This window comes from Bufo gargarizans, chromosome 9 (assembly GCF_014858855.1).
Source record: "Bufo gargarizans isolate SCDJY-AF-19 chromosome 9, ASM1485885v1, whole genome shotgun sequence".
Taxonomy (NCBI): domain Eukaryota; kingdom Metazoa; phylum Chordata; class Amphibia; order Anura; family Bufonidae; genus Bufo; species Bufo gargarizans.
Window position 1 is genome coordinate 96,352,680 of NC_058088.1, and position 12,524 is coordinate 96,365,203.

At 42.6% G+C, this 12,524-nt stretch overlaps 1 protein-coding gene across 3 annotated transcripts in view; it reads left to right on the forward strand.

Annotated features, from left to right (window-relative positions):
- Positions 1-12,524, forward strand: part of TENM1 (teneurin transmembrane protein 1) — a 766,344-nt gene that overhangs the window by 487,803 nt on the left and 266,017 nt on the right. For all 3 annotated transcript variants that reach the window (XM_044305876.1, XM_044305878.1, XM_044305877.1), the window contains exons 13-14: positions 9,062-9,259; positions 10,605-10,805. In XM_044305876.1, the coding sequence (XP_044161811.1) occupies positions 9,062-9,259; positions 10,605-10,805 (399 nt within the window). The remainder of the gene's footprint in view (positions 1-9,061; positions 9,260-10,604; positions 10,806-12,524) is intronic.

A 12,524-nucleotide genomic window follows, 5' to 3' on the forward strand; every position in this document is an offset into this window, starting at 1 on the left:
AAAAAAAGAAGCACAGAAGCTATACTTACATAGAGGAGCACAGTCATTTATTGTTTTGGTACCATCTACAGAACCACTCGTATACAGGATATTACTTAAATGGAATGTGTCATCAGAAAAATAATCTTTTTATGTGAAATTTATGGTTTAAGATTTTTTTTGTTGTTGTTATGTATGGTTAAAAAAATCTGAAATATTGTAGTTCTCACTTCCTGTTCTGTAGAGATCACATTCAGTAGTTGCCTCATTATCATTATGTGCAGGGTTACAATGACAGTGAACACACAATTTTGCTACTTTTTACAGCCACAATTCTGAAATGAAGGGAGTGATACTTTTCCTTATTGAGTCCAGACTAAGGTCTGTGTGGCTACTGTAAAACATATGTAAATGCTGTTCAGAAGATCAGGCTGCCCTCAAAATCATGTTCAGAAAACAAAATTTTAAAAATCTACCACCAGAAACTTTAAAAATGAGAAAAAAGAGTATATGTGTCAGTACCTGCCTAAAATTAGCAAAAAAATATAAGATATGTTCCCTTATGAGTAATTTAGAAACTCCAGCATTATGCCAGGTGGACCTGCATTTCTCTGATGATAGTTCTGATATATTGTGATTGGTATGCACATAACACTTTCATAAAGGTGGGGTCACTGGTATTGGTTCCGATCTGACTTATCATAGAATTGGACCTAATAACAATATATTGACAAGGCAAATTTTGTTTATCAACTGTGAATTATCTTAAAACAGCATCAATTCATAAAGGGTACATTTTCACATAGTTTTTGGAGAAACTTGGAAGGGATGTTTCTCCAAACATCTTGCTGAACTAACCACAGAATTTCTGTGGATGTAGGCTTGCTCAAAACTTTATGTCTGTTTATGTAATCCCAGACAGACTCTTTTCTCCACATTTCCTTTTCTGGCTGATTCTCTCTCTGCTCAATGTCTACACGTCCACGGTGTCTATATTTAATCATGTGTCTACAAAACTATTCTCCTACTCCCTATGGATAAATACATAGCTCCACCTTGTGGCTGGCAGTTGCAGCCTATTAACTGTAAATTACACATTACACAAAAATAGATAGTTGCATACTAAACACACATATATAACTTACACTACACTAAACCCGTGCACTACTGTAGCAGTGGGACACTGCATTTACAATGGAGACAGTTGTTAATGACATTGAATGCGTATTCATAGTTGTTCTTCTGCTGCAGAACAAATTCATAGCTAATCGATGCCTAACTGATGGTATATGTATGGTACCTGCCTGCAGACACTCATTATTGTACCACTCTCTAGCCCTTTGAAAAACAAACTTCCTTATGTTACAGCCAAATATTTCACATTTTGACTCATCAGTTCAGAGCACCTGCTCCCATTTTCCTGTACCTCAGTTACCATGTTTTCATGCTTAGTTGAGTCCCTTGACCTTGTTTCAACAATGAAGGTTTAGCTTTTAGCCACAATTTTTCCATCAAGAGCACTTCTGGCCTTGCAGTTCGCCCGGCTGTCGTCTCACGGCGAACTTTGCTCGTTCGCGGTTTGCCGAACGGGCAAAGATATGGCGATGTCCGCCGGCGCCATATTCTTTTACATTGTATAGAAATTTTACCAATGACACAACCATCGGGTGGTACAGGACAGCCAATTGAGACGTTTCAGCACATGGACATACCCCCTACCTTATAAATAAACCCGATCTGACCACCATTTTACCTTAAGTCTTTTGCCAGTGTAGGAAGAGGTTGCTGTTTGGAGCAGGGGCAGACTGTTAGGGACACCAAATGCTAGCTAATAGGGCCACAATATGTAATATACTTATACTTTCTAACATAGAAAGTATATTATAGTGCATTTCTATTGTGCAGCAATTGTTTGCGGTTTTGCTGCGATACTGCAGATACACAGAGTGCCAAACGCCATTGGAACAAATAATTTCTACTGGTGTGATATACCAGTTAGCCCCCAAAAAACTGATTGAAGCAGGGGTGTGATATACCAATTATATACTTTCTATATAGTGCATTTGGGTAGTGCAGCAGTTGTTTGCTGTTTTACTGCATTACCTCAGCTGCACAGAGTGACAAACACTATTGGAACAAATAGTTTCTACTTGTGTGATATACAGGTTCCCCCCCCCCCCCCCCCCCCGAAAAAACTGATTGAAGCAGGTGTGTTATATACCAATAATATACTTTCTATATAGTGCATTTAGGTAGTGCAGCATTTGTTTGCGGTTTTGCTGCGTTACCGCAGCTACACAGAGTGACAAACGCTATTGGAACAAATAATTTCTACTGGTGTGATATACTTTTAAATACATAAAGGGAATCAACAAGGTAAAAGAGGAGAAAATAGGGGCAAAGGTTTAAAAGTAATATCAGGAAGTATTACTTTACTGAGAGAGTAGTGGATGCATGGAATAGCCTTCCTGCAGAAGTGGTAGCTGCAAATACAGTGAAGGAGTTTAAGCATGCATGGGATAGGCATAAGGCCATCCTTCATATAAGATAGGGCCAGGGGCTATTCATAGTATTCAGTATATTGGGCAGACTAGATAGGCCAAATGGTTTTTATCTGCCGACACATTCTATGTAGTTGCCCCCGAAATAAACTGATTGAAGCAGGGGTGTAATATACCAATAATATACTGTCTATATAGTGCATTTAGGTAGTGCAGCATTTGTTTGCGGTTTTGTTATGTTACCACAGCTACACAGAGTGACAAACGCTATTGAAACAAATAATTTCTACTGGTGGGATATACCAGTTGCCCCCCCCCCCCCCCCAAAAAAAAAAAAAAAGTGATTGAGGCAGGGTTGTGATATACCTTCTTCCACAAATACTGCTCTTCTATAGGAACTTTTGTCACAGGGTCATTTTGAAAATGATAGGCAGAGGAAGAGGCAGGCCATTCTGCAGGGGTTGTAGGGCTCTGGGGCAGGTTCACTAGGCCAGAGCCTAAGTGAGAAGTTGCAGAAGGTGCATGCGATTACGTCAAAGGACACACCAGACTTGGTTGAGTGGCTCACCCAGCCTTCCGCTTCTGCACCCTCCTCATCCTCTCTATCTGCACCCTCTTCACTCTCTGCTGTGTGCACCCCCAAAGACACAACTACCACCATATCCCCTCTGCTTGAGTCAGTGGAATTATTTTCAAATAAATTTTCAAATTCTTGGCTTCGGATCAGGAAGAGGAGTTATCAACGGTCGCCACCCAGCAGTCTGACGACAGTACCTAGATCAGCCTAAGGAGGGTAGTGGTGGTGAAGGTGACGATGATGACGTGTCGATGGACGTCACGTAGGTGCCCACAAGAGAGGAAGAGGAGGGGAATTCAGAGGGAGAGATGGAGCAGCAGATAGGGAGAGAAGGAGGGGAAGCAGGCAGAACTTACAGTGCACAGGAGGCAAAAAGCAGACTGCTAATGTATCTGGAACGAGCCATCCACCATGCACGGTCACATCTGACTCTCCCAGGACGCCATCACATGGCTCTGCAGTTTGGGCTTTTTTTAATGTGTACACTGCCAACAATAGTCTTGCCATCTGCAGCCTGTGCTGTCAACGCATAAGTCGCGGTAAGCCCAACACTCACCTAGGGACAACCGCCTTAAGAAGGCACCCGGCCTACCATCACCCATTGGGAGCAACACCATCAGAACCCAGAAAGCCACACTCCCGGCGCTACACATCCTGCCTCTTCTCCTTCTCCTCTCTCCTCCCATTTGTCCTCCACCTTCCACCGTGCCGTCGTCACATTCATCTGGCAAAAGGTAAGCTTCCATGGCCCAAATGTTGAGCGAAAAAGATGATGACGCCGGATAACCCTCTTGCCCAACTGCTGACCTCTGGCTTGTCGGAACTGCTAGCCTGTCAACTACTGCCATATAAACTGGTGGACTCGAAGGCCTTTAGAAAATTTGTGGCCATTGGCACACAGCAATGGAAGGTCCCCGGAAAGAAATATTTCTTCACAAAAGGGAATCCCGGAGCTATATGTCCAGATTCAGTGGCAAGTGAATGTATCTCTGGTACACAGTGTCAATGCTAAGATACATCTGACCACAGACACGTGTTCTAGCAAACAAGGGCAGGGAAGGTACATAACTTTTACTGCCCACTGGGTGAACCTTCTGACGGACATCAAGCATGCAACCCGTGGCACCCGTGTGGATTTGGTGTTTCCGCCACGGATTGCATGCAGGCCTGCCTCTTCTTCTCTTCCTCCTACTCCACTCTCCATCCTCTCCTTGGCTGACTCCTCCTTTTCCACTGCTACCGCCTCTTCCGCTGCACCCCCCAAGCTCCCCAGAACATATTCAACGTGTCAGGTGAGACGTTGCCATGCTGTGCTGCAGCTGTTGTGCCTGGAAGCCAAGAGCCACACTAGTCCTGCACTCATTTCAGCTTTGCGGTCACAGGCCGATCATTGGCTAACCCCACTCAATTTGACAGTTGGTAAAGTGGTGTGCGACAACGGTGCCAATCTGCTGAGCGTGCTGAAAGATGGCAAAATGACACACGTGCCATGCATGGCACATGTCCTGAACTTAGTTGTGCAGCGATTCATTGCCAAATATCCCGGGTCCAGGGAAATCTCTGGCCATTTTAGAAGATCTTACACGGCCATGGCATGCCTTGCTGACATTCAGCGGCTACAACATCTGCTTGTCAGACGTCTGATTTGTGACTGCCCGACGAGCTGGAACCCCACCTTGTATATGCTTGATAGGCTGCTCCAGCAGAAATGTGCAGTTAACGACTACCTGTATAAACTCTGTGGAAGGATAGGTTCTGGGGAGCTTGTTTTTTTTTCAACGCGCCAGTGGCTGCTCATGTGCGATGCATGCAGACTTCTGCGGCCATTTGATGAGATCAACAAACTGGTCAGTCGCAGCCAGGGCGCCATCAGTGACATCGTACCTTACACCTTCTTTCTGGAGCGTCATTGATCAAGCCATTAAGGAGCAGGAGCAGGAAGATGAGGAAGTCGCAATGCTGGAAGAATTCCCAGTGGGGGCTACTCCATCTGAGACAAGTCAACAGGAGTCTGAAGAGGAGTCAGAGGAGAATGCTGCCAGGGTGGAGGAGGAGCAAGAAGAGCATGCTTTAATTTTCGGGGGTCCCTGGTGTTGTCCGTGGCTGGGGGAAGGAGACCGAAGATGACATTATCCTGGACGATGAGCAGGGCCAGGCCACTACACTGCTTCAAGTTTAGTGCAAATGGGGGCCTTCATGCTCCAGTGTTTGAAGAGGGACCCCCGTATAAAAAGCATAAAGGGCAAGGACCAGTACTGAGTAGCAATGTACTTATGTACTTAGACCCCCGGTACAAGCACAAAATGGCGGACATGTTACCAGCATCACAGAGGGCTGTCAGAATGCAGCACTTCCAGGCCTTGCTTCGAGAAATGCTGCATTCTGCTTTTGCGGGCACTGGCAGAGGAATTTCCACTCACAGAGAAACAGTTGTGGGTACCAATCCAATAGGGCATGCAAGAACAGCCGGATCCTGCCTCAGGACTGACAGGTGTCCGACTACATCTGCTTAACCACCGATGTGAACGCTCTGAGAAGCGAGGAACCCCTGGACTATTGGGTGTGCCGGCTTGACCTGTGGCCAGAGCTTGCACAATTTGCCATAGAACTCTTGGCTTGCCCATAGTCGAGTGTCCTGTCCGAAAGGACGTTCAGCACAGCAGGAGGGATCGTGACCGATAAGTGCACTCGCCTAGCTCACGACAGTGTGGACTACCTCACATTTCTAAAAATTTATGAGGCATGGATCTCGGAGGACTTCAACACATGTAGCGACCACGTTAAATTGAATTTCCTCATGACAGCCCACAAATATCCGCCACCACCCAGAGCAAATAATGGCCCCTGTCTTAGGTAAATACAGCGGCATAAAAGGACTTTTCTGTCCATTGAATGCCTAATGTTTTGGGCCTCGGAGGAATTCAACACCTGTGATGACCATGTGTTTCAACTATTATCATTAGGGTTGTTTTCAAGAAGGGGGATTTTGTTAGCCATGTTTTTAATCCAATTTTATAATTTTAGTTGACCTGTATTTGTACTGACCTTTAGTAAAATTGATATCCATTGACCGTCTAATAGACCTTCAGCCACATACTTGTTCTTTTATGTACGCTGAATGCATAATTTTTGGAGCCTGTAGTACACTGGCCTGCTGTAAAATTGATATCCAATGACCGTGTAATCTACCTCCAGCCACATACTTACTTGTTATCTTATGTACACTGAATGCATAATTTTTGGGGCCTTTAGTCCACTGGTCTGCTGTAAAATTGATATGCAATGACTGTGTAATCTACCTCCATCCCCATACTTACATACTCTTTTATGTACGCTGAATGCATAATTTTTGGGGCCTGTAGTACACTGGCCTGCTGTAAAATTGATATTCAATGACCGTGTAATCTACCTCCAGCCACATACTTACTTGTTCTTTTCTGTACGGTGAATGAGTAATTGTTTCAGCCTCGGAGGAATTCAACACACTGGCGACCATGTGCTATCGAATTTCAACTATTATCATTAGGGTTTTTTTTCAAGAGGGGAGGATTTTGTTAGCCATGTTTTTAATCCAATTTTATATTTTTTTGTTCTTTTCAACATATGTATTTGATCTGTATTTGTACTGGCCTGCAGTAAAATTGATATCCATTGACCATGTAATATACCTCCGGCTACATAATCATTTGATCTTTTCTGTCCGGTAAATTCCTAATGTTTGGGGCCTGTAGTCCAGTGGCCTACAGTAAAAATGTTATCCATTGACTGCATAATGTACCTCGAGACACATAATCAGAATTTCTTTTATGTCAGGTGAATACCAAATTTTTTAGGCCCGTACTCCTGTGGCCTAAATTAAAAAATTTCTAGGCTCCAACAGGGCACATTTTAGAGAATTTCCCTTTAAGATGCATAAAAATGTCCTCTGATTAGGATACATATTTTTTGTTGGAATTTTTGTCATTGATCCCCCTCTAGTATGTCACTGTCCATGTTGTTGGACTATTTGTACATTTCTACTAAGTATTTGGTGGCTGCAAATATGAGCTAAAGGTTTTTCAGGTTTGCCTGCCATTAAAGTGAATGTGGCCTGCCACATATTTGCGGTTCGCGAACATTTGATCGCATTTGCGTGATCGCGTTCTCAAACCATCCTGGCCAATATTTGTCCATCACTACTTCTGACTAGACATCTCCGAACAGTAGATAAGTTTACCTGGGTCCCACTGGTTAGTACTAGTTCTGAGCTGATGGCACTGTTGGACATCTTCTGATATCATGATGTATTTTTCATCTGTTGCACCAAGTTTTCTTGTCCAATGACTATGGTCCTCAGTGTTGGCCATTTCTTTGTGCTTTTTCAAAAGAGCTTGAACAGCATATCTTGAAATCCCAGTCTACTTTGAAATCTTTGCCTAAGCAATACCTTTCTGATGCAGTATAACGATCTTGTATCTTGTGCTGTGTTCAGTCTAGCCAAAGTGTATAACTAGTGGTATGAAACTGTCTTCCACAACCTCACCTTTGTATCAGAGCTTGGCTGTTTCTTAGCAATTTCAAAGCATCTAGCTGTTTCTGTTTCAGTTAACTACTGTGTTTTGCTTTACATATGAAAATGAAGATCATTATCACCTGTTTGTTATAATTTGTTAATCATATACCTGACTATAATCCTACAAAATCCCTAACTTTATACAAGTAAAGAAGAATTCATGTTGTTTTGAAGGCAAAGAGTGATCACACCAAACATTGATTTGACTTAGACTTTTTGTCTTTCATTCATTCGCTTTGCATTTTGGTAATTGAAATAAAATTTTAGAATATATATAATATATATATATATATATATATATATATATATATATATATATATATAGTGACACAATGAGGGGTTGTGTCTGGCAAGGCAGGAATATTCCTCCCAGCATGTGCGGCTGGGCTGGTTTCCAGCCAGGTGTGGTCAAATGCCGGACTGGAGTTTAATTGCCAGTCCGGGTTTGCAGCACCTAGCTGTCCTTGGGGCTCAGCAGAGATCTCTCTGTTTTTGGGATCTGAGGCTTTATGCCGTGCTGGAGGGCTGAGAGCCACACACTGGGGAAACAGGCCCCCTAAAGCCTGTTGTAGACTACTGGAGGCAGAACTGCCAGCAAGGTGACTTATTATGAACTTTCTATTGTGTGTGAATTAACACCAAGACTGCAATTAACACCAAGTTACATGCTGTTTTGTGCAATTGCCTCAAGTGTGAATAAGCACTGACGTTTTGGGTTAAGAACTTTTATTTTGCCCCTGCACTGCACCCGATTACCCTATTTACCAGAGCGAAACACCACTATATATATATATATATATATATATATATATATTGTAAGAAGGTACAATTAATCATTGTGGATGATAGGTACGTGTCACCGAGGTTTCTGGCCTCGGTGGAGTAAGAGCCGATTTATGTGTCAGCAACAGTTGCTGTCTGACACCTTGATACTTAGTATGGCTGTATTAGCTGTTCCGGGATGGCTCTTACTGGGAGTAGTAAAAGTCGGGGTTTTGCTAGGCATAAAAACCAGACAGCACTGCCAGGTGGGAAGTATTACCTCTGTCTGACAGTGGAGCTCATGAGGTCTGTCTGCTGTGATCTGAGGACTGTGTTGGGATATGCGGCTTGAGCCGGGCTAGAGGGCTCAGACCCCTGTGAAGGCGAACAGGCCACCTAACGCTTGCCTGTGGACTTGACAATGCAGAACTTCCAACAGGGTGTGAAGTAACACCCAGGATAAAAGTTGACTGTTTTGTATATGAACTTTTCATGTGTGTGAACGATCACCAAGCAACTTGCGTTTTTGTTTTGCTTTGCTTTTGTGAATAAACACTGATGTTTTGAACCAAGAACTTGTACTTTGCCGCACCCGCTAATCCTAACTACCAGAGCAATTCCCCACAATATATATATATATATATATTAACCTTACTAACTATGTGTGTTTCTTGCTTTCCCTTTCCCTAGATTCATGCCCAGTACTCTGTAGTGGCAATGGTGAATATGAAAAGGGACATTGTGTATGCAGGAATGGATGGAAAGGAGCAGAATGTGATGTTCCAGAAGAGCAATGTATAGATCCAACCTGCTCTGGAGGGCATGGGACCTGTATTATGGGAGTCTGCATCTGTGTACTGGGATATAAAGGAGAAATCTGTGAAGAAGGTAGGTTATGTATTCTATAGATTTTTTCTTACATAAACTAAAATTAAAATGTATCTTTAATCATGTCATTAAATGTGACTTTCTAATGTAAACCTGATTTATATTGTGCACATTGTCTAGCTCCTGGAATGTAGCTGTAATGGCGGTGCTCTGTGCCCGCAGCCGTCCCGCCATCTAGGAAGGGCACCGGCACCATATCATTTACTCTGCTCCTGCACGGCTCCCAACCACCAGAATTCTGTCCCCCCCACTGGATGCCATAGCCTGTGCCTAGCTGCTAAAACTCTTCCTTTGTCCTATAGAGCACACATTCTTCATAGTTCTAGGTTCTTAAAGAGCTAGCATATTGGTACAACAATCTTAACAAGACAATAGCTGGACACCTGTGGGTACTAAAAGCACCTTTCCCTAGGACGAGGTGCCTGGGCAATTTATTATTTAGCTTGCTAGTTCCCTGCTAAGGTAAGCTGTTCTGTTTGTCTGCCCAAGTACCAACTTCTGACCATTACCTGACTCTAATCTTCTGCAGTCTGACTTGACCTATGCTTGATTATCTTGACCCTTTGCTGTCTGCCCTAGCCTTGGAAACTTTTTTCATGGAATTGCATGAAGCTCTGACCTCAGCCTGTCTCTGACTGTTGTTTTGCCTTATCCATCGGTGCTCCGCACTAGTGTTTCTAACCCTCCTGGATCAGCTGTTGACCACATCGGGAGTAATCCAGGAGGTAGCAGTCTTTAAGTCCCCTTAAATGAAGTTCAGATCCCTGTATAAGCGTTAAAGGGTGAATACCAGAGAACTACCAGGATAATGCCCTTAGATTTAACCCAAAATCAAACTGGTTGGTTGGAACAATGGATCCACATTCACTGCCATCAATGTAATATTGAGCATTAATATTCCTAGTAAAAATAGTCGAGGAGGATTCATACTAAGGACTAGATCGGATATACTGTATTTAGTGTATTGATAAAAAATCTTTCACAGCTGCAGGTCTTCTCTGAAGGAGCATTGCATGGGATTGTAAGGCCTATGTCATCCGGAATTTGAAGACTGGACATTACATTTGTGTTTGTTATACCAATTTGGTTGATTTTTTTTTTTTACAGATATAGTGAGTTTTACATCTATGATATATCTTGTGGTTATGACGGGAATACTTATTTAAAGTACTGACTGCATTTAAAGACCAAGACAACAAAGCACAATACAAATAAGATTTATCTTACAAAGTGACATATCTTTTAACTGTATATTTCATAGTACATGTAACTTTGTCCAAAATATGTCAATAATTCAATAATAAATTGACCTGTTAAAGTATATTTTGTATTTCATCTGATGCAGAGAACTGTCTGGATCCAACATGTTCTGATCATGGTGTCTGTGTGCAAGGGGAATGCCATTGTACTGCTGGCTGGGGCGGTGTAAACTGTGAAAATGCCCTGGCCCTTTGTCAAGAGCAATGTTCTGGCCATGGGACCTTTCTAATGGACAGTGGAGTCTGCAGCTGTGAGCCCCACTGGACAGGAGCAGACTGCTCTGCAGGTAATTATCCCACCAGGTAGTAGTTTTCATCATAGCTCTATATCATAGCTATCATTTCACTTTGTCATCAATGTATATGGAAAGAACTACAATTTTCTAATGTATTTTGTGTTTCAATTGCTCTCTATTTTTAAGATGCCTTTTTTTCTGTCATTGGCTATTAACCACCAAAGGTTGAAAATCTGTGCAGGCCGGATCCGCAGACAGGATAAGGGGTAACTTACTGACCATGTGGTCCAATTTCTGGGACCCCCATAGATCCTGAGAACAGGGCTCCTATGTGCCATCCTGATAGAGTAGCAGGCCAAGCATTCACCCTGTGTCGGTGCTGGTGACCACTGAACAGCTGATTGGTGGGGGTGCTGAGTATCATGCGGGATCTGACCACTGGGGCCCCCACTGATCACTAGAATGGGTACTTGTAATCAGCTATCTCTGGCAGCCCCATACAGTTAAATGGAGCACCAGACACATATGCCATGTATGCACTCCATTCAAACAGAAGAATGCAGGCCCCTGTTCCATTGATAGGCAGGGTACCCAGAAATCAGACCCCTGCTGATCAGACTCTTATCCCATATCCTGTGAATAGGGGATAAGTTTTTGTTATGGGACAACCTCTTTAAGAGGGTGGATAGGTTATAAATATTTTATTGTTAGTGGTCTAAGAATCATATTAAATGGGTAATCCCACCTTAAACATTTATGGCATATCTACAGGATGCCATAAATGCCTGATAGGTACAGCAGGACTCAGCTCTTACTGTAAATCGAATAGACTTTAACTTCTGAGAATGGGGTCACCAAACCTATGTTCTCTCAACAGGTTCCCAGAGGCATTTTGTAGCATTATCTTTGTATATGACATTCATTTTTTATTATGGAAAAGCACCTTTAACTTGTTGAGAGACCATGCATGGGCATTTAGCTCTTCACAAGGAACCAGTTGGACTTCCACAGATGAGACATTTGTGGCATATTTAACCAATATGCCATACATGTCTACTTTAGGAATCCATGAATGTTCGGTGCTGTTGGCCAATGTTTGACTAGTGTAGTAGTCAAGGTTAAATTTAAGCCACAACAGCTTACCTGGATGAGTAGTAATACATTATACTATAATGTCACATGTTCTAAGCACAATTTATAATATCTCCACAGAATCAGACACCACCTTGAAGGGATTTCACATTAACAACGTGTATCAACCTATCCACCAGATTACTGGTATTCCAGATGATCAAAGGAACAAGTCCCCTGTGTGAATGGAACGAAGTTGAACATGCATGACCACTGCTGCATTTGTTGTCTATAGGACTGACTAGTATGGCACTCGGTTATCTATGTCAGTTCCATAGAAGTAAATGGAGTGGTGGTCACACATGCATAAAAGGTCCATTAACACAGGAAACTAAACAACCCCACTTCTCATGAATGGCTAGGGTCTTATTGATCAGACCCCCATTGAACATACATTTATCACCTCATTTGTAAATAGATGATAAATATTAATTGTAAATAAAAAAAACAACACTTTAATACTGAAGATATTACTTTATAGTCTGTGTCATCAGAATACTCCTACAACTTCCATAACATTAAAGGATTCTTATTTTCCTATGGTTCCATTAAATAATATGCAATCTACAAGAAAACTGTTCACCTATTGTGCTGTGTGCTGAACAGTATTCACCTGCGCAGTCGCATCACTTTCTGCAG